The sequence below is a fragment of the Vanellus vanellus genome, assembly GCF_965231255.1.
Source record: "Vanellus vanellus genome assembly, chromosome: 1".
Classification (NCBI taxonomy): domain Eukaryota; kingdom Metazoa; phylum Chordata; class Aves; order Charadriiformes; family Charadriidae; genus Vanellus; species Vanellus vanellus.
The window spans coordinates 1,812,189-1,834,347 of NC_138905.1; the positions used below are offsets into that span (position 1 = coordinate 1,812,189).

The 22,159-nt window shown below is 50.0% G+C and overlaps 1 protein-coding gene across 1 annotated transcript; it reads left to right on the forward strand.

Annotated features, from left to right (window-relative positions):
- Nucleotides 1–3,762: 3,762 nt before the first annotated feature.
- Nucleotides 3,763–21,964, forward strand: GDI2 (GDP dissociation inhibitor 2). The gene is made up of 11 exons (XM_082498504.1): nt 3,763–3,900; nt 11,996–12,103; nt 13,046–13,145; nt 15,680–15,814; nt 17,171–17,369; nt 17,749–17,880; nt 18,459–18,558; nt 19,543–19,714; nt 20,415–20,559; nt 20,830–20,884; nt 20,961–21,964. The coding sequence occupies exons 1-11, from the start codon at nt 3,856–3,858 to the stop codon at nt 21,114–21,116; spliced, it is 1,347 nt and encodes a 448-aa protein (XP_082354630.1). The 5' UTR covers nt 3,763–3,855; the 3' UTR covers nt 21,117–21,964.
- Nucleotides 21,965–22,159: the final 195 nt, after the last annotated feature.

Sequence of the window (22,159 nt, forward strand, 5' to 3'; positions counted from 1 at the left end):
TACCGGTGCAGGGTGATGGGAGCTTTATTAGCTGTTGGGCAGGCAAGGAAGTGGCTTTATTCCTCTAAAGATACTGAGTCCTTCCATAAATCTAACCTTAGCCTCCATACAGCAAACAGCAACACTGCAGCTCGGTAAATGCAAGGGGCTGCTTTATTCCCACTTTTCACGATTTTAGCAAACCATGAAATAGCTGTTTCCTCCTACTATCCCTGCTAACGAGCTCAGATTGCTTGTGAGTCTAAGCTTTTACGAGAAAGCGAGTGAGAATGTTTTCAAATCAAATGTCTGTTTCTAGCTCTCCTGGCCATCACAAACATCTTGAAAATGTAAAAGGGCATTTGCATTATTTTTAAGGTGCTTTATGATTTCCAAAGGTTGCTGGACAGTAGCAGAGGGTGCATCCGCCTGGGACGGGAAGCAGAGGCATCGTGCTCCCATCCACAAGCAAGATGTAGCCACGCTTCTCCAGCACTGACTTTTATTTACCCTTCTTTTAAATCTGCCCCTCAGGCATTAAAATGATGCACAGAAACAAAGGGCTGTTGTTACCGCAGGTGATCAGGTACAAAAGGAGGTTAAAAAAGGATCATGGATTCAGCTGTATGGCTGCAAAATTAGCCCCGGGGAGGAGCCCTTGATGTCTTTCTTGCTGTTTTTGCTGTTGCTTACTTGCTGCAAGGGGTCATGACACCTTTTTGTCCGTGGAAGCGTGCTGCAAGATGCTGGGAAGAGCTGGGTAGCGCTAGACTGTGTGTGTGCGAGCCCCTGTTGCGTTCCCGACAGACGTCTCACGTGGAGAGATGGTGCAGGCGCCTGGTCCCCAGGGAGGAAGCCCAGGAGCCGGGCTCTGTGCCATACGGTGCTGAAGGCAGCTTGGAGCGGAGCCTGGCAGCTGGTGCACGGCTTTGGCGTTGTCCTGTTACGCCACCTCTTCCATCCGCCACCTCTTTCACCCTCAGCACTGGTGCTTGCCGGAGGCCCTGCAAACACTCCTGGTCCTGCAGCTGCGGAGGAGAAGACCTAGTGCCTTCGTCTTGTCGGATGTGGCTGAGATACAGTCAGGGTAAGTAGAAGCATCTGGATAGGTAGGAAATAATGTTGCAACGCTGTCAGAGCTCGTTGGGAGATCTTACAGGAAGGAAGGGCCTTTTTTTAAATAAAATTGATTTTGCTCTGGCAGTCGCACTATCACACCCCCACCAAACTCACAAGTACCAAGACATGTGCCCAGGTGGTCTAGCCAGGTTTCTGTGCAGTGACGCAGAGGACAGGGCACTGCAGCTATTGTGGCCTTACCACATCTCACAGGCTTTTCTTAGGTTGGTGACCACGTATCAGTTTTGAATGTGCCCTTTTGTATCTCTTGGGAGCTATTGTTGATTTTCACTCCAGCCTGTCCCCCTTCTCCGTGAGCTACAAGGATTTATTCTCTGGCTGTTATCTCTCAACCCTGGTGTCCCAACTAGCTGCTGTTTGACATGAGCCAAGAGCTTGGGGACCTGTTGACCATGGTGCGTCACCACCGGCTGGCTGTTTTGCTGTCTCTTCTCCTGCCTTCTGCGGCTTCCTCAGCCTGACCTTTCTGCTCATCCTCCACCCAGGCCAGTCTCAATATTTATATTGTAGGTTCATCCATGTGGACATTGTTCCAGTTCTCCAGCCAACAGTGCTGTCTGTCCCATCCTAAGCTGCTTGTGCGTCGCTGACTTGCCTGACAGAGATGTGTGGTGGTGGCTTGTGGAGATCACCAGTTGCCTGATGCTCCCAGATGTTAGAGAGGAGGTAGAAAACCCGTGCCGCCTGCTTGGGCACCAAAAACTAGCATCCCTGAAGGGCCAAGCGCTGCCACCTGCTCATGGGTATTTCTGTGCATCGCCTGGTGCAGCTTTGTCCCGGTTCCTGGACAGATAATGCCACCACCTTGCTGCTGGTGTTGCTCACTTATCGTGTGCTCTCCCATCAAGCGCTCCGCACCACTGAGCCTTCACCAATGCCCTGTAAATGAAGATTTTAATTTTTTTATTTCTTACCTGGGTGTGAATGAGTTTGGTGCAAGAGGCGGAGCCCAGTCGTGCCCGTATGAAGCAGGGAACATACGGTCCATTGATGAGCAGTGTTCATCTGCAGAGCCTCGGGGCTAGCAGGTCCGATTCCCCCAAGGGCCATGCAGCCACGTTCATCTCTCCAGGCTTTGCTCCTCCAAATATTAAAGCTGTTTAAAAGGAGCCGCTCTGCTCCCCCTCTGACCCACCATGGTGGGTTTTTGGCTGCATGATGGAGCTTTGCCTGGTTCTCCATCAGCCCCATGTTGTGCATCCTGGTAGATACGGGGAACGCAGATATACGATCAAATTAAGATGTCTTAAGCCCTGCGGGTGTCTAATCCACACTGGCGGCCCTGAGGCGTGTAAGCAGCTTTGCCGCTGCGTACGTGCTCCTTCTCCGAGCTTGCTCCTCTTCCGAGGGATGCAGATCCACGGGGTGTTAAAAACAGCGAGCAGCTGGGAAATTCCTGCCTCGCTTCAAGGAAGCAGTGGGCGGTGGAGACTGGGTAGCAGTGAAGATTCAAAAAAACCTCTTAAATGCAAAAAAAAAAAAGAAGCTCCAGTAGTCTCAAAAACATGCTGGTGGTGCCTTTGCGTCAGTGCTGTGGTTTGGCTGCGGACGGGGAGATTTGCAGCACCCGGCGTGATCCTGAACGAGAGCGGAAAAACTTGCGTTTTGGGGTGAAAAGGGGGAAATGTGAGAGGTGCTGCATGCAAGAAGTGAAACCTGCATTTGAGAAGTAGAAAGGCACTGTAATTGTCCTTGTTTGCTGCCATAATTAACAAAGCGCTGCCCTTAGAAGTGGAAAAGCACCATGCAGGGTGATGCATGGGTCTTCCTGCCTGGGTACCAAGCGGGGCACCCATGGGTGCTCTGCCTTGCACCTCTGACACCCTGGGGTCCCTTGCACACTCCCTTTGCACGTGGATGTGCCCCTTGCATGGGCATGCGAGTACCCAGTGCACACCCGTGTGGGCTTTGTGCACGTGTTGCATGGGTGTGGACATACATGTTGCACACAAGCATGTGCCCCTCACATGCACGAACCCCATTGCATGGTCGTGTGTGTGCCCAGTGCACTGACACTCGTGTATACCTACACATTGCACACGTGTGCAGCTGTTGTACAGCGGCATGGGGACCAGGCCCAGGGCTGCCATGGGGAGGGGGGATGGGTTAGGGGACATGGGTGCCATGGGGGGACATGGTGGCCAAGGGTGGCGTGGGGAGGGGGCACATGGCAGGGGACATGGGTGCCACAGGTGCCTGTCCCTGTCACACACGTGTGCCTACTCCAGGCACACGCAGACACAGCCATGCGCCTATGGCACACGTGTGCACTCCCGCCATTGCAGGATCGAAGGTGTCCATTGCACACCCCTTGTGCGCACACGCCCACGCGCCCTTTGCACACGCAGCACGTGCACACGCGTGTGTCCCTCCCCCGCCCATTGAGGACCCGGAGGGGCGGGGGGGGTAAGGGAGGGAGCGCAGCGCCGCGCATGCGCGCCGCGCCCCCACCACGGTGGCAGCGCCGCCGGCACGGCGCTAAGCGCCCGCCCCCTAGCGACGGCGCGGCGAGCCAATGGCGGGCGGTGCGGGCTGGTGATTGGCAAGGCGGGCGGGAGGGGCGGGGGCGGCGAGGCTCCGCCCCCTCCCGGCGCGGTCTCCTCACGGCGGCGGCGGCGGCTCCATTTTCTCCCGCTCCCGCGGCCCCGCAGCGCCCGGCTCGCCTCAGCCCCGGCCGGCGGAGAGAGACCCGAGAGACGCCCCCCCGCACCCCGCTCTTCCCTCCCCTGCGCCGCCATGAATGAGGAGTACGACGTGATCGTGCTGGGCACCGGCCTCACGGTGAGGAGGAGCCGCCGCCCGCCGCCCGACTGGGCCTCGGGCCTGCCGCGGGCGGCCGCCGCCCTACCGGGCCCCGCCGCCCCCCCCCGGGCGCCTCGGTCCCTCCCTATCACCCACCCCGAGTGTCCATCCCCGCTCCCCCCGGGCGCCGGTGCCCTTTTGCCCATCCATCACCTGATTATCATCACCCGCCCACCCCCACTGTGGTCTGCGCCCCCCGCCGCCCCCCTCCCGCCTCGGGTGCCGGTTTTCTCCCCTGGATGCCGGGGTTTGTTTCCTAATATGTCACCTTTTCCTCATCTGTCACCTCACCGTCATAGCTCCCTTCCCCCCCCCAGCCCCGTTAGGGTGCCTGCTCCCCCCTCCCCCCCCCTTCAAATATTACTACCCTAGGGTGCCTGGCATCTGGTCCCCTCTCCCCCCGCCACCTGGTTCCCTTCCCCCGCCTCTCATCTAATTATCATAGCACCCCCCATCACTAACAACACCCCCCCCCCTCCCCCCCCCCGCTTTGGATCCCTCCCCATCCCCCGCTCGCTGACCTGGGTCCTTTTCCCGCATCCCTTAATACCCGCCCCCCCCGGGCTGCGTTCTGCTTTTATATGATTACCGTAGACCCCCGTGTTTGGATGTCCGCCGCCCCCCTCCCCGTTACCCCCCCCTCGCAGGCTCCCGCTCCGCCGCGCAGCCTGTGGGAGGCCCCAGGAAATGCAGTTGTTTAGCGGAGGGAGGGCGGGGGACGACGGACAATAAAACGCTAACGGGGATTTATTGCCTGATTTTTTTTTTTTATTTATATTATTTTATTTTTCCCTTCGCCCCCCAAACCCGAGGTGGGTGCACGACCATCGAGCCGTGTCCTTTCCCGGAGCCGAGCCCGGCTTAGGGTGGAGGCAGACCTGGTTATCCCCCCCCCCCTCCTCTCCCCGCTCCGCCTTTGCAGCCTTCGGCTCTCCATCCAGCCCTGACTGCAGCAGGAGGGGGATGGGGAGGCGGGCGAGCCCTGCACGCCTGTCAAATTTGTCTGATTCCCCCCTCCCTCCCCCCCCCAAAAATCCTTTCTTGCATTGTCGCTTCCTCTCGGTCATCCCTGAGGAAAGCTGACAGCTGATGGCACTTGGGGGTGCGGCGGAGGGAGGAGGATGAGCCGTGGTGGGGCTTTGTCCTATTGTGGAGGATGCAGCCCGCGCTGCAGGCTGCCGAAGGGAAAAAAAAAAAAAATGGCAGTGCTGCTGCTTATGAGGTTTGCTGGTGGGGATTTCTTCTGGTTCCTGCCTTCCTTCGAACCGGGGAGATGCCCAGGGCCACCGCTGGCTTATCTGTTGCGGTGTAGTAGGGGCTGAAGGATGGATTGCAGGTTACAAATAAGAGGCATTGTTTGAAGAAGGGGGGAAGAAAATCCAATATGGTGGAGAGGAGGTTTTCCTTGCTGTTAAATAGCCTTTCCTGCTTTTGTTTCCTCCTGTTAATGGGGATAGGTGGCTAGACAAAGAGATATCTTTGGGGTTGGCCATGAGGGATTTCCCCCACTTCCCCTAGTGATGGTAATTGTAAATAGAAATACATGCGCTTCCTACTGTGGCTTTGGGGCTGTGATTGACGGGGCTGCCACAGTGGCGAAGGCGTTGTGTCTGCTGACACAGGGCTGGAGACAGATCTGGTTTATCATCCCCCTGTTTTGAGTATGGGAATAATGGGAACAAAACCAGGATGTGGCACAAAGAAAATGTGCAGAGTGTCGGAGCGTCTTCCCAGCTGCTGCTGTAGGGTAAACCCAACTTTCCTGGTTGCTTTCATTCCTATCTCTGAGGGCTCTTCCTTTGAGGTAGCAGGAATGATTTAGGAGGCAAAAGCTTCTTCCCTTTGATAGGGAAAGCTGCAGTCTGTCCTAAAACCTGTCTCCAGCTCACCAAAGCAGGGAAACGGACTTTTGGGGAGGTGAAATATAATGAGCTTCTAGTGAAGGGGCCTTCAATAGATCTGAGCTCCATTAAAATGTTAATTTATGCTTTAGAGTGAGCTGTGGTATCAAGTTGGTAAGCACCGTGCTTAATCTCAAACTGACAAATGCCAATGTAAATTTGACAAAAGGCCTCTTGTGAAATCACTTTTAAGACAAGCTAATGCTAATCAGCAGTTGAGTTAAAAGGAATAAATTATGGCCGTATTTTAAGGTGTGCTGACCAAACTCCAGAGCCTGAGAGCGTGCAGGAGTGCTTATTTTGCTTCTGATGTGCAGGCTTTACCTCTGAAATACCAATTAGAGCAGGATGGACTTCATCTTGACTTGAACAGCTAGTGTGGAAAAGCAAGTGAATGGAAACCAAAGGTCCTGGTGCAGCCAGGATGTTCCCAATCCTAAAATGCATGATGTTGGCTCAAGCATTGTGGCTGGCAAGTTGTGTCGGAACAGAGCCTGGTTCAGGCTGGGCTACAGGACTCTTTCTGCTGTCAGATGAGGCATCAAACTGGAAGCTTGAACGTTGCTTCTCCAACTTTGGTCTGGTACCAGTGCTGGCAAAGTCAGGCTTCCTGAGGAAAAGGAACTGGAAAGCGCGCTGTGTAAACAGGTTCAGTTGTTTCTTTCCTTTTCCAAAGAGCCTTGAACTGTCACGAAACTTCAGATCATGTTTTCAACCACCCTTTCCTTAAAGCTGGACCTTGCAGAAATGGAGTGTTGGGAGTCCCACCAGGCAACTGTTGTAGCTGTGTGAGTTTGTGTCTCCTCTGCTGAAAAGCCTGACTTGTACCTCAAGTACCCATCTTGATGCTGCCTGAACAAAACGAGATTAACTGGGGGTCTTGTTTGCTGGATACTTGAGCACTGTGCCCCGCTGCCAGGCTACATGTTGGGCTATGCCCATCTTGCGTCTTGTCCCATGAGAGTTACCAGTTGGCTTGTCCCAGCGTCTGTCACTAGGACTTGTACAAAACCTATAAAATAGCTGTAATCCAGACCATCTGGGAGAGGCAGCGAGTGGCTGCTGATCTGGAGGGATTTTTCTTTCTCTTTCCAAAGTGAAAGTTCAGTTGTTGGTTTAAAGAGGAAAAAATAAATCATTGGAGCCTTTGTAAAAGAGGTGCAAATACGTCCATTGCAGTGGTCTTTCTGGTTGGGTCTGCAGGGCCACCGCTACGTAAGTGCACAAGAGCATATGTATAGATACCACTTTTAATTGAACTGAAAGTGGAACATGAATATTTCAGGTGCTAATCTCTTCTTCAACCAGTAATGCAAAGCTAAGGCAGCTTTAGGACTGGGATTACTGGCACTCACAATATTTCAACTTCTCCCTTATGTATGCTCATTGGAGACCTCATTGCTGTGCCAATCTTGTAAAGCTATGTCTCAGCGGTATGGGGAAAAATAATCTCAGTGCATTTTTAATCCTGAATTACTGCTGATACGACAGCCTCAAATTTACATGAGGCATAATTAACTTCATAGTGCTCATATGAGAGCGCTGTGTTCCTCCCGATCCCTCTGTGCGTTGAGCGGTGGTGAGGTGTCAGGCCGTGTGCGCTAACTACAGGGCAGGGATTTGCAAAGCGCTCGTGGGTCTGACTGCCCTAGCATGAGCGCTGGGAGATGCGCCAGCCACCGCATCCTGGAGGTGCTGTTGGGAATGGCTTCTCCAAGTTGGTCAAGTCTTAATAGCTTTAAGATCCTTGGCTTAGGTTTGCGAGGTGCATCGTGCATTGCAGATTAGGCAGCATCTTTCTCCGGACCTTCTGCACAAACTCGTTTTTAATCTGGTGTGGTAATCAGCAGGCTGCAGCACACCTAGCGTTTTTATTTTCAGACTTGTCTTTTCAGTTCACCTTAATTTACACCTCTCTGGTCTGGAAATGGCTTGGTACTCGCTCACAGGACCATTCAGGAGTGGGATGTTGTGCCCTCTGACACGAGTTTGTTATCTGCTTTCTGTGCTCCAGGTGACGTGGGTTATTTGACATGAATGTTGGGCATAATTAAACTATCCTGTTCAGCCTCAGTAGATGAACACCCTGTTCCTGCTGGGTTTTCACTCATTGCAGACGCCAGTGTATTGAACTAAGCTTCTTACCTGCCAGCTGCCTCACTGCGTTAAAGCTATAAATCCATCGCAAAGATACACATTCACTTTCTGTAGGAGCAAAGTAGCCAAACTCTTTTGGTTCAAGATACATTTAATCATATAGGCACTGGCCTTGTTGCTTAAAGAGCCTTAAATGACATCAAAGTGACTGCGAGGACCGAGTGGAGTGTCGCTGTCCCTTGCATCATCCTCTGGTCGCTGCGGGGATTGCTCAAGTGCAGCGAGTAATTGGTTTTGCAGTTTGTACAGCAAAGTAGAGCGTTGAGTCTTGCTTGCTGGACTCTGGTGTGGTAGACGCAGCCATTGTGTTAGGGGTGGAATAGCCTGGGCGATGCTAACGAGCTGCGTGTAACTTCTTGCTCACCACGGCACAGCCCTGTCCTAAGAGCGAGCTCTTGCTGTGCCAGAACCCATCGTCGAAGATGAAGAGGTTTTGCTAAATGTTTTGTGCAGAATCCTCCCCTCAGTGCTGTTAGATGGACCAACACTGGCTCAAGTTTCCATCGGTCCGTCTGAGCTGTTCTGAACTGCCGCCCTACTTGGAGAAAATCCATGTAAACCGCCTTGCATCCCTCGATTCCTGAAGGCTTCTGTGTGCAGAAGGTCTATTCATGAGCAGTCTATGCAAGCAAGGGAAGAGCTGATGGTCTCAAGCGAGCATGGAAACACCGATACCTCCAAGTTACCCCTTATTCCTATTTTTTTCATGGATTTTTATTGGATGTGCTGTCTCTACGTTTCTGATGCACATTGCTCTCTGGTTCTGTGCTCTCTAGCCATTTGAAGCGGCCAAGCGGTGCTGCAGATGACATCGATTGCTGTAAGACTTGCTCTGTCATTCATTCGACAACACAATGCGAGCTCTTGGGAGCCGGGAGCCCATCGTAACCTGAACTGGCTGAAGCGGTGGATTATAGTAGCACAGCGTGACTGTAATTTGCACGAAGATTGTGTTCGACCCTGGCTGGATACCTGGAGCTTTCCCTGCTGTGTCTTGGTGCCCTTTTTGCTGTCAACAGCTGCTCAGTTTTATCCGTTTGCACAGGGTCGATGTTTTTTAATATGGTCAGAAAGCCACAGATTTGAACTCTGACACTTCTCCTTTTTTTATTTGCAGTCTAAACTGCCTCTAGTCCTTCCCTTATCGGTACAGGCTGTTTGTTTTCCTCGCTCCCTGACCCGAACGACAGAATGACATATCAAGCGGTTCCTAGACGCAGAATAGCGCACCCGTGGATGGCTATAGCCAGCGGTCAGTCAGCGCAGCCGTCGAAAGGAATTGCTGAGCTAGGAGGATAAATCTATTGTGCGTCTCGTGTTTTATGACCGTGCCGTTGCCTCATCGGCTGCGAAGGGAAGCGATGGTGAAAAGCCTGTGTGGGATTTCAACGCTTCAGGGCTCTGCAGGAGCCTGGGTGATATTACGAACCTGTTAAATGAGGCTTGGATAAAAAACTATTGTAATGCCTCCACCTCAATCCCCATATTGGTGTTTAATGGGTATGAAATAAGATTGAAAAGGTACTTATCTTCTGCTGGTACCCAAATTTGCTGTAGGGGGATGTTGGCAATTTGGACAGGCAACCTGTTGAAGACATACACGCTTGCTGGGAGGTGATGAGTGAGCTGTTCTGAGAAGACGGAGCAAGAAATGCTTTGAAGTTTCCCTAAATGGAGGAAGGAAATCAGATGACATCTGGACCAAGGAATGTAGCTTCTGCAGCTTTTACTGTAACTTCATCCTTCCAATTGATACTTATTTTATTTTGAAATCCTGGTTGGCTTCCTCATGGCTCAGCTCCAGCGTGGACGCTGGCAGTCCTGTACCACCATCTGGCAGAGCTGGTGAGCCAGGGTTTTGGAAGACGTTCCAGGGGGGATAAAACTGCAGGGTAGAGCAAAGAGTCAAACCAGAGCCCTCGTGTAGGGCTCTGTGAATTCCGTTTAACTGAGGTGATCACACTGGCTAGTGGTGATGCACTTGGTGTGATAGTCCCACATTGCATGTGGTAAATCATTAACATTTTAACTGACACCGTAAAAGCCACCCGTACTTTCACTTGTGCAGTTCTTTGGCCTTGCAGGGCTCATGGTGCTCTCGAGTAGTGTTGTAACACAGGGTTTGGTGTAGCTGTGTCTGCTGTAAGGGCCTCTGCTTGCTTCGGCCTAGCTGGAAAAAGTGGAGGGGGCTTGTGAGGGATCTGGAGTCTGTGGTGGATGGTATGGTGCTGGAAAGAGCAACTGATGGATCACAGAGAGGTTTTGTGGGACGTACTGCGGCTAACTCTGTTCACAATCCGCGTGATGACTGTGAAGCCTTGAAATCACCCGCAACTTCAGGGATCAAACACAGAGCGGCCCATTCTTGCCGTGCACCAGGCAGGCAGCTCTAGCTTTGCTCTCCGGGGCCTTGGCTGAATTACGGTGGCATCCTGGCTAGCAGTGCCTTGCTCCCCCAGCAGAAAAAATTTGCCTGTTGCCACCTGGAAGCGCAAGAACAGCAAGTCCCAATGCCAGGGATCCGTGCCAACCATCCACACACCTACAGATGTTGAGACACTTCGGAACAAAATAACCCCTTCTGCAAGCTGCCTTTACTGTGGGTTGGTTTTTGGCTGGTGAAGTTGAAGATGGTTTTAAAAGCTTCCTTTACACTGAGGATTTACCAGAGTTAAGATTTGCAAGTCACGTAAACAATATACGGTGGGAGACTTTTTGCGTTACAACTGTGGTTTGGCTGAGTTAACCGATACCCGTATTGGCCAGCGTTGCCATAACACAGTTTGAATTAAGCCTCCTACACGCTGCAGCAGGGGGGAAGTGACACACGAGGAGAGTTCTGAGCGCTCAGCAGGGTGAGATGCGTGTGGAGTAAACATGAAGGGTCTCACAGAGATGTGGATCTCTGCCAGGAGGGCCAAGCTGCCGGTTCTCATGAATGAATGGCTCCTCTGCTGCTGGGCGTGCAGCTGTGCAACGGTGGCATCTCTTAGCAGCTGGATGTGGGGTTTTAGAGGTTGAATGAAAGATAATGTGAGATGTGCCCGGGACCTACAAATTAGATAATGTTCATGGTGAATGAGAGCTCAATTGCAGATGTAATTCTGCCTTTGGAGAGAGCTGAGGCAGAGCAGGGAAGATCAGTGCAACGTCCACGATAAGCAGTCCTAAGCATGCAAGTATTCAAGTTTTTGTTAAGCTCTTTGACTTGTGAATGCCAGAGCCAGTGACCAGGTTAGTTGCAAAGTTGTGGTTTAATGGGGATTTAGCTGTGCAAGTCCTTAGCTGGCTCTGCAAGCTACAGCTTGTGTCCTTCTGCTATTAGTCTTGGCCTCTTGGTGTTGCATTCAAACATAGCAGCTGATCTGCTGCTCAAAGTAATCTCGGTGTTTTTAATCTCAGTGAGCACATAGCAAGGATAGCAAAGTGTCTACTGAGATGATAAAGCTCCCAGATGGCTTAATTTATTCTTTGTGCTACCTCTGTTTTCTAAGAGTAGCTGTTGACTCTTGCATGTCCCAGCGTGGCAAATATCAACGATTGAGGTTTTGAGGAGACTAACTGAAGTCCAGGTAAGAGTTCATGCTCCTGCTGTCACCAGTAAATGACAGTGCTGCCTCTCTTTAGACGTCCTGAAATTGATAACTGGTGTCTTAGGGGCATAGATTTTCCTAATCTAGCCCAAATGCGTGAACTTCCCAGAAACTTCCTCAGGGGAGCCCTGGTAGGTGGTGGTTGTTTAGTTAAAACATCTTGGTTGGATTGCCCAGAGCAGACAGCAAACCTAGTAAGGGGGTTAATCTGTCTCATATAGAAGTCTTTCAGCATGTGTGTCTTAATTCTGGAGTGAGGCAACTGGTGTGTTTGTTTTCAAAAGGATTGTACCAGTACCTTCAGATCTAGGCATGCAGTAGGCTGTCTGAACACGCTCTTCGAGAGCATGGGGAGGGAAAATGGAAGGAAGCTCAAATGCAACTAACATGTCCCTTGCATCCTTTCCTTTCCTCTCTCCGTAGGAATGCATTCTCTCTGGGATCATGTCAGTGAATGGAAAGAAAGTCCTTCACATGGATCGTAACTCTTACTATGGAGGGGAAAGCGCATCCATTACACCCCTGGAGGATGTAAGTACAGAGGCTGACACCCACCCATTGTGTCCTCCCCAGGCACATAAAGGGGGCTTTATTTCGAGTGATCCTAGGGGTGGATTCGAAGTAATTACTCTTAAGGGTTTCCTTTGAGTAAGAATGTTTTATGGCACTTCCACAGCAGATAATAGTGGGGGAGAAACCAGTGTGTATGTTTATACTTGGTAGATAGCACTTGTTTTCCGTAGTTCCCAGCCAAGGTTTGAGCACGCAGCATTTGAGTGATAGTTTGGAGGTATAATGCCCAACAGCTAGATGTTAAAACTTTTCAGCTAAATTGTTACTGCTGTGCTTGCTGGCAAATGTTGGCCTAAGAAATGCTGTGTACTCTTTGTGCCTTGACGTTACACTTGGTCCTTGGTCTGCGAGCGCTTGCAGCTAGATAGGCACCATCTCATTTGGTTACTGCTTGCACCCTGTAATTGTGAAGCCCCTAAAGTTGTTAGTGTGGCTGATCAGTTTGATGTCAGGAAATCACTGCTCTCTTTGCTGCTTAACTGGGTTAAATATAAATATTGGGGAATCTGATTTAAGTATACAGAGGAGCCTGCCCTCCGTATACTTAAATCAAAAGTATAAATCCTTATCAAAAGCAGGCATTTTCATCAGATTACCTGTAGCTATGTTAAACAGTATTTTGGTTCAGCAGGTCATAAATTCCCAAGCTTTAAGCCCTGGAGAAGGAAAGACTGGATGAGTAGAATAATGGTGCCTGATTCTTACTGTAAGAATTTACTGGATGTGCATTGTGTCTTGCATCAAAAGTCAAATTCGAGCTAAAACGCTGGCCAAAAGCTTGATGTGAAGAGCTTATGTTCAGCTGGGGAGATGTGGGGGTGGAAAGTGTATACATGTGTGGGAGAAATTATACCCATAGATATTTCCTCTGCTGTAATAAGTTTTGTATTCTCTCCGAAGCTCTACAAAAGGTTTAATCTACCAGGAACTCCACCAGAATCTATGGGGCGAGGAAGAGACTGGAACGTGGACCTAATTCCAAAATTCCTTATGGCTAACGGTAAGCAATACTGAGCTCCCAAATCTGCCTCGTAAGCTGTGTTAGTGTTCAGTGGTGGAATCGAGTAAACAGCCCTTCAGCCATCTCTTCGTGAACTTGTGGAAGCATTAATTAAAGAGCTGCAGAAAGCTCACTCGAGCTGATCTGGCTGCGTTTAGGCCAGAAGCACCACAGCTTCCACTCTGTGACTTCTTCTGGCGTGGACCTTTCAGACTCAGAATAGTCAGGGTTGGAAGGGACCTCTGGAGATCATCTAGTCAAACCCCCCTGACAGAGCAGGGTCACCTACAACAGGTTGCACAGGACAGCGTCCAGGTGGGTTTTGAATGTCTCCAGAGTGGGAGACTCCACAACCTCTCTGGGCAGCCTGTTCCAGTGCTCCACTACCCTCAAAGTGCAGAAGTTCCTCCTCATGTTAAGATGGAACTTCCTGTATTCAAGCTTGTGCCCATTACCCCTCATCCTATCAATGGGCACCACTGAAAAAAGACTCCTCCCATCCCTCTGGCATCCTCCCTTTAAGTATTTGAAAGCATTAATAAGATCACCCCTCATTCTTCTTTTCTCTAGACTAAAGAGACCCAAGTTCCTCAGCCTTTCCTCATATGAAAGATGTTCTAATCCCCTAATCATCTTCGTAGCCCTTTGCTGGACCCTCTCCAGCAGATCCCTGTCTTTCTTGAACTGGGGAGCCCAGAACTGGACGCAGTACTCCAGATGTGGCCTCACCAAGGCAGAGTAGAGGGGGAGGACGACCTCCCTCGACCTGCTGGCCACACTCTTTTTGATGCACCCCAGGATGCCATTGGCCCTCTTGGCTGCCAGGGCACATTGCTGGCTCATGGTCATCCTGTTGTCCACCAGGACTCCCAGGTCCCTTTCCACAGAGCTGCTCTCCAGGAGGTCAGCCCCCAACCTGTACTGATGCGTGGGGTTATTCCTCCCCAGATGCAGTACCCTACATTTACCCTTGATGAATTTCATTAGGTTCCTCTCTGCCCAACTCTCCAGCCTGTCCAGGTTAAGGAGATGGCTCCAGTTTGGAGCGTGCAGCAGTGGCATGTCTGGAAGGTTTGAATGGCTGTTTTCCAACATCCTCTCTTAAAGCGTTTGCATTTCTAGCCAGAGTTAATGTCATGAATTTGTGGGTTGTTATTCTTCTATGCCTTAGGAAGAAACTGTTGATTCCACGGTGACTTGTTAACTCCCTTTGTCCCTGTTTTTATGGGTTGCAGACTCTGTCATTCCTTATTGATGCTACAAATCATCATTCTTTAATCTACCTCTGCTAGTACTGGGACAGGTCTACTGCACCAAATCCACTGTTGGTGAAGTGGTTATCAATGCAGAGGGCTGGAGCACTTCTCCTATGAGGAAAGGCTGAGAGAGTTGGGGCTGTTCAGCCTGGAGAAGAGAAGGCTCCAGGAAGACCTTATTGTGGCCTTCCAGTACCTAAAGGGGCTACAGGAGAGCTGGAGAGGGACTTTTTACAAGGGCATGTAGTAATAGGGCGAGGGGGAATGGCTTCAAACTGGAAGAGGGGAGATTTATATTAGATATTAGAAATTTTTCACTTTGGGGGTGGTAAGGTACTGGAACAGGGTGCTCAGAGAAGCTGTGGAAGCTCCATGCCTGGAGGTGTTCAAGGCCAGACTGGATGGGGCTTGGAGCAACCTGGTCTAGCGGAAGGTGTCCCTGCCCATGGCAGGGGGTTGGAACTCGATGATCTTCAAGGTCCCATCCAACCTAAACCATTCTGTGATTCTATGCAAACAAGTTCAGAGGCAACTCATTCTGCCAAATACCAGCGACTTGATACTGGAGTATCTTGTCCCTGAAGCACGAGGGGACAGATGTATTGTGCAGTGCCAGTGTTGCTCAAGGTTAGTGCAGTGGAAGGACTTGATTGCAGTCAAGGTTTGCTTACTCGAGTCTCAGCTTACTCTCAGCTTGTACAGGAATCCCATTGTGGTGCCTTTCTAAGGGACAGCATCTATCTGGGGGTGTGACAATGGGTGGGGACAGGTAAGTGGCCATATGTTGACATTAGCTCCTTGCAAGCCAGGGACTAATTTGTGGTAAGTTGGCTGGACAACTAATACGCTGGCTGTGCTAGACCTGAGTAGTGAGGGTGAGGAGCTGCTGTCAACCAAAGACATGACCTTGTTTGTCATGTCGAATGTGATCATGTTGAATGTGAGTGAACTACAAGGAGCAAAGAGCAGCAGTGTTCTGCAGCAGATGAACATGCTGCAGGATGGCTTTTACTCAGAGGACTGATGGAAGCTGGAGTAAAGACAAGGAAGCTGTTAATTGCCTGTAAGAAAGCCTTAAAACTGCCTAATAATTGCACTAGTGAGTATCTGCCACACCCCGTCTGTGAGACAAAGGTGTAAGAGCTGTGTGGGTTGAACGTGGTGCTGCCGTTGAAGGGTTTGCTGTGTTGGAAGAACTGTCTGCCTTGTGAGAAGCGCTGTCCTCTTGTCTTCTGGCTACAGACCAGCTGGTTGACTTGTGCCAAACCTCCTTTCCAGGTCAGTTGGTAAAGATGCTGCTCTACACAGAAGTCACTCGCTACTTAGACTTCAAGGTGATCGAAGGGAGCTTCGTCTACAAGGGAGGAAAGATCTACAAAGTTCCTTCCACTGAGGCAGAAGCCTTGGCATCCAGTGAGTAGTTGCCCCTTGCTTTGTTTCCTCCTGAGGCTACTGTCTCAAAACAAAGGCAAGACAGGTCTCTGCCACCCACATCTTGGTATATTTGTGCTCGTTTGGAAAAGAAATCTTGATGCTCCTCATGTGGTGCTGTGTGTAGACTCCATCTCAGTAACAAGCTGTGCTTAGCGTAGGATTCTCCTGCATCTCATTTGACTTCAAACACCACTTGTAGTGTGAGTCTTGGGCTTCCTGAGCCTTGAGTTACTGTTTTCCATCTTCAGATGGAGCCGGTCAAGCTGCCTGTTCTGTGGGTCACCTGGTGAGAATTTTGCAGTATTTTACTTCCTCCAGAGGTTATGTTTGAGACTTAAGCTCCCAACTCTGCCATAAATATTTAATGTTAGTGAGGAAAACGTTTCATTTGTCAGCACGCAAATTGGAATCACTAATTCCATCATGCAGCACCTGCCTCAATTTTAATTGTTATCTGAGGAGTGAAATCTAAGTAGACAAAACAACTGATCATTCATAATAGCGAAGTGAAATACATTAGGAGCTGGCAGAGGGCAGTCCAATAGCTTCAGGTTCAGGGTGTGTAAGTAGCATCTGTGAAAAGTCTCATGATAAAGTGACTCCTGCAGATGAGGCTCTCGGTACGTCTCGTCTGTACGTTGGAGCCAGATACTCCTGGTTGCTGTGAAGTAAATGGTTGTTCCTTCAATTTTGGCTGCATTGCTGACTCTTAAGTAGTCTCCTAAGAGATTCATACTGGCAGAAGTAGGAGGCGCCTTTGGTGCTGTCTCTCTGTCCTCCTGTTTCAGCAAGTGCGGTCTTGTTTCTCCAACTTGTAGAAAATTAAAACACGTAAATGGTGCCTTGTCCAATCCCGTGTTTGAAATGTTGACCCTCGCAGCGCTTGCTGGTTCCTCAGCAAGGCTGCAGCACCGCTTGCTTTGATGGAGCTTTGATCACCACACTTTGATGATGCCAAGTCTGGTAGATACCAAACCCAGGTCTCTGCTTATGGAAGCTCAGGTTAGGCTTTACACCAGGCCAAGCGAAGACTGCTCTCCAGGCTTTCCCCCAGCTGGAAGTAGTGTAGAAGCCTGGCCTCCAGCCATGCCTTGAGAAGAGCTGGCTGTACCACCTCTTTAGGCCACACACAAGGACAGCTGCAGTGAGGACTGGAATGGCAGATGTTGGTGTCTCCTGCAAGAACAAGAGAGCCTTGGTTAGCCCTCAAGGCCAAACTCCACGTTATGGAGTGATGTTTGAAACACTTGGCGGTTCTTACCTGGTTCTGGTCCTCTGGCAACGGAAAAGCCAGTTAGTAGCTGTGTGAGTTCTGACAAAATACCTTGTTTTTAGGCTTAATGGGCTTGTTTGAGAAACGCCGGTTCAGGAAATTCCTAGTGTACGTTGCCAACTTCGATGAGAACGACCCCCGAACTTTCGAAGGCGTTGATCCCAAGAAGACCACCATGCGCGACGTGTATAAGAAGTTTGACCTAGGGCAAGATGTTATAGACTTCACGGGCCATGCCCTCGCGCTCTACAGGACTGACGAGTAAGTCTGGGTTCAGTTGCTCCCCCAAATCAGATGGGGTGCTGGGCACATACAGCACAGACCTTGCAGATTGAGGGTAGGACCTCTTGCAAAGTGTGTCTGTCCCCGAGTGCTGCATGAATCTTAAAATACTGTGTCCTCTGCTAATGGGGTGTTTAAACTTTGTGGGTTCCTGAGATTAATGAAGCATCTCCTTCCTGAACAAAACCTCTCGTGACACTATGCTTCCAAAAGGGAACTTCCAGGGAAATACTTGCCCGGAGCAGCTGGAGGGTGGGGAAGGAAACTTCACGGGAAGTAAATATTTTGCTCTCTGAGTGTATTCTGCTGTAAGTCTTGGTTTGCCAAACATTGCAAATCATGTAACTGCCCTCTCCAGCTATCTAGATCAACCATGCCAAGAAACAATCAACAGGATTAAGCTCTACAGTGAGTCGCTGGCTAGATACGGTAAAAGCCCGTACCTTTATCCCCTCTACGGCCTTGGAGAGCTGCCCCAGGGATTTGCAAGGTGAGAACTTGGGTTTGGACTCCAGTGTTTTCTAAGTCCTGATGTGGTACCTTGTAGGGGGGATCGGATGTGTGGAGTCAGTCATCAGGCTTCCAGAACATGACGCTGCATAAAAATAATGCAGTCGTTAATGGTTCTCTCGCTGTCTTAATCAAGAAGTGATCCCTCCGTGTGAGATTGCTTCTTTCTGAGTTTGTTTACCACAATTTCTTGTTAGCAGTGGTAGTTCTGGGTTTGCTCAGAGATACTGTTTGCAGCATGTTGTCTATCCAAGAGGTCGGATTTGCCTGCGTGGTGTAGCCTGCAGCACTTCCACTGTAGGAGTGTCTGGGTTGCACCGAGCAGATTCTTCCTAGCTGGATATAATCACACCTATAATTTGCTCCAAATACCAGCTGATGCCTTGCAGAAAGAACAGCAGACAGCATCTGCTGCACAGATGTTTAAGCAGCATATTCTGAAGAGGTTTAAGTCTAATGTGGGGTTTGTCCAGGTGGAACAGAAACAGGGGGCTGAAAGGGCTGTTAAAAACCAAATGTGCACCTGTGGAACATGCTGAAGTGGCTTTACTCTTGCAGGCTAAGTGCTATATATGGAGGCACCTACATGCTGAACAAGCCCATTGAAGAGATTGTGATAGAAAATGGCAAAGTGGTTGGTGTGAAGTCTGAAGGGGAGGTACAGTACCTTCTGATTCTTTTCTTGCTCCCCGCTCCGCATCTTGCCTCTCAAAATTGCGGCTGTTGGTCATGGATCTGTACAAATGCCATAGAAAAACCCTCATCAGAGCCCTAGGACCAAAACTACTTGGCCGGTGCTGTTTTTCCCTGTGCCAACTTTTTGAAGACATGTTGATGTTTTCATGGTGATGAGTACAGTAGAGTAGTCCTACTCCAGGAGCTGCAATGAAGTCTCCATGGGCTGGCAAGGTTGTCTTCTGCATAAATCGGGCTGGCTGAACTGGCAAGGAGCTGTTGCTTGTGTCTAACCTGGGTATGCCACCAGCTCTGCCCTTGACATTAAGTCTTAGCTGCTCAGACAGCTGGCACACAGCCTTTCTGCAGCTTCTCCACCTGGCGATATAAAGCTAGCGAGAGTGCTGCGAGCTGCTTGGGAGCTATAAATGCACTTCCAACTGAAGCGGGAGCTTCACAGGACAGTTTAGCACTTGCTGGTAGGATAACGTGTCCCTTCTGGGTAGGGGATGACGTGTCCTGGCGAGCAGCGGAGGTGATAATCTATGCTATAGACTGATGTGCCCAAGTGCAGGCAACCTGGAGGCTTCAAATTGCTCAAATAGTAAATTATTACTGTAAAAATGAGTTCTAATGCAAAGTGGTCAGTTCTTACCTGTTTGGTTCAGCCTTGACTGCAGCAAGTTATGGTCCTAGACTGGAAGGACTGGAATCTGTAGTGGTTTGAGCTGAACTGTGTAGTCAAGGATGAGGGGAAGGTGTGATTGATCATGCTATATGTAGTCTTTTAAGAGTACTGCACTGAGATTTGGATTGCCCAAGCTGAAGTGTGCTGCTGGCAACAAAATAAGAACCTGATGCAGGAAGAGCCACCTCAAATTGCTGTTGGTTTTTCCCAAAATTGGCTGGTTCTTCACCTTTGGCTTTGTAATGCCTGAGGTCACCTGAGGTCTCTCTGTCTCCGCAGGTTGCTCGCTGCAAACAGCTCATCTGTGACCCCAGCTACGTCTCGGACCGCGTAACGAAGGTCGGCCAAGTGATTCGGGTAATCTGCATCTTGAGCCACCCGATCAAGAATACAAATGATGCCAACTCGTGCCAGATCATCATTCCACAGAATCAGGTCAACCGAAAATCAGGTGTGTGGAAAGCGGGAACTGCTGGGGCATGCGCAGGTCTCCGCATTTGGGTTGAGGCATGGTGGTCGTTGAATGGCCTCACACCAAACACGTGCTCTGATGATCTGGTGAGATGTGAATCAAACGGGAAAATGCGTTCACTGCTGCGCCTGTGGCAGACTTCATGTCCTTGTCCAGAAATCCTTTTGGCCCCAGTGAGGCTGTGCTCCATTTAGAGCAGTGGTGGGAGAAGCTGGGGTGCCTGTGGTTGGAAAGCCGTGCGAGGAACCTGCCGAAGGAAGTGCCCCAACCTGGGAGAAGAGGGTGAGGAGCACAGGGGTGCTCTGGGAGGGGGGTGACAGCTGTGTGCAGGAGGGGAAATGCTTCCTCGCCCTTGGACAGGGGGGTGGGCTTGCTGCTGGGGACCCTGCTGGCTTTTGGGAGCCATCATAGCCACAGGAACCTGAATTTTTGAGATTTTGCTGAGCTGCTTGTGTCCAGGCCCATCAGCCAAGAGACAGAGCACGTAGGACTGCAGGGCAAGGATGGAACTCATTCAAGCGTGGTCTTAAACAAGACAAGGAGGTACGAAGTGTCAGGGGAGCAGGAAGAGGCGCATGAGTGTGCAAGCTAGAGGAGGCTTCTGGGATGAGGCAGGCCTGACCCAGGCTGTTAGCTTCCCTGGCGCGTACTGACCTGCCGCTGTGATGTGCTTCCCCAGATATCTACGTCTGCATGATCTCCTCTGCACACAACGTGGCAGCGCAGGGGAAGTACATCGCCATTGCCAGCACTACTGTGGAAACTGCGGATCCAGAGAAGGAAATCAAGCCGGCCTTGGACCTCTTGGAGCCCATTGAGCAGAAGTAAGGCCTTAAAAAGCCCCCTCTCCCCCTTCTCACCTCTGCTGTGAATGCTCAGGCCTGAGGCATGAAAGCAGAGGGGATCTGAAGGTCATTTGGCTGCACAGAGGTGTTAAAACTCTTGAATTTCGTCTGCACCTTGACTGCTTATGTGCTGGGCAGAGCAATTCCCTTTAATTCAGCCGTTCTTGCGCCCATACTGGTGCTCAGTGATGCTCTAGAACCATTCTGAAGCTCTTTTTTTTTTTTTTTTTTCCCCTCCCCTCCCTCCAGGTTCGTTAGCATCAGTGACCTGTTTGCACCGACCGACTTGGGAACCGAAAGCCAGGTTAGTTAAGTGCCACGCTGGTGTTTGAGCGGGTAAGGGGAGAGGCTGGATGCTAAACGGCTGCTTCTGTTTCCAGATCTTCATTTCTCGCACCTATGACGCCACTACTCACTTTGAGACGACATGCGATGACATCAAAGATATTTATAAGAGGATGATGGGATCAGAGTTTGACTTCGAAGAGATGAAACGCAAGAAAAATGATATCTATGGGGAGGAGGAGCTGCAGTAATGAGAATCTCTAATTAGGAGAAATTTAAATCGGCTAATATGAATATATAAGGAACTTAATGAACACTGTATGAAATTCAATATTGTAAGGCCTGCTTTTGTAATCCCATCTCTGAGAGATTGAAGAGTACTGCACTGGTAATGTTCCCCTTTTGGATATCATGTGTTAATTATTTCATTCTAGTAGGGCTGCTGTCCAGAATCTGGCAAATTACTGACTGATTTAATGACTAACCTCGTAAGCAAAAGGCAGACTGAACCTTTTATTTTGGTTTTTTTTTTTGTTTTTTTGCAGACGTAGACGTTGGTGCAGATTTGAAATAACTCATTGACAGCTGTGTCTTACCTTGTATTTTTAATCATTTGTAAACATCCTTCACAATTATGTGCTTCTGGTGAGCTAGTAGATGTGACGGTTGTCACTCAAACCTGATATCAAGGAAAATAGAAACTGAGCACTCCATTATTGTGGACAGCATCCCTAAAGTCTCTTCCCATCAATCTAACTCTGTGGCAAGTTGTATTATGGACAAAGCCCACATCTATTGTAGCAGCAAATGTTGGCTTAGTTCTGGGCACAGAACTTAACCTCCACTTAAGCTTCTAAAACTGTTTACATCGGTTGGGACACAGCTGTGCCTAAGGCTCCTTTGTGTTTTAATCTTAATAAAATTGAGAGAACAAATTACAGAGCAGGCAAGATGTGGAAGTATTTTCTGTACCCTGGTGGCTTCTCAGATGGACCAAACGGCACTGCGGTATCGATATGACAGAGCCTGTGCTTCTCGTGTCTCCTGAAGGCTCCAAATGATTTCTGTACTGCGAAGTAAAGCCAAATTCTGGAAACCAGTCCTGTGCTCTGGTCTGATTCACTTCAGTTGTACGAGCAGCATCTCCTTTCCGAGATCCCTTGGATCTCTGCCCGCCAGGGTTGAAATGTGAGCGGTGCAGAGCATTTCCTACTAGAAAACAAGCTCAGGCTTCCCTTGTTTGGGCTTCCTGGCCCCAGCTGCTCTCGGGGCTGCTTTTGGCAGGGGAGATGCC

What these genes read in the sequence shown, in the direction of transcription:
- GDI2 (XM_082498504.1), top strand. Translation starts at nt 3,856, where the DNA reads ATGAATGAGGAGTACGACGTGATCGTGCTGGGCACCGGCCTCACG. An exon ending in TTGGAGCCCATTGAGCAGAA is followed by an intron (nt 20,560 to 20,829) that starts GTAAGGCCTTAA and finishes CCCTCCCTCCAG; the next exon opens with GTTCGTTAGCATCAGTGACC. An exon ending in ACTTGGGAACCGAAAGCCAG is followed by an intron (nt 20,885 to 20,960) that starts GTTAGTTAAGTG and finishes TTCTGTTTCCAG; the next exon opens with ATCTTCATTTCTCGCACCTA.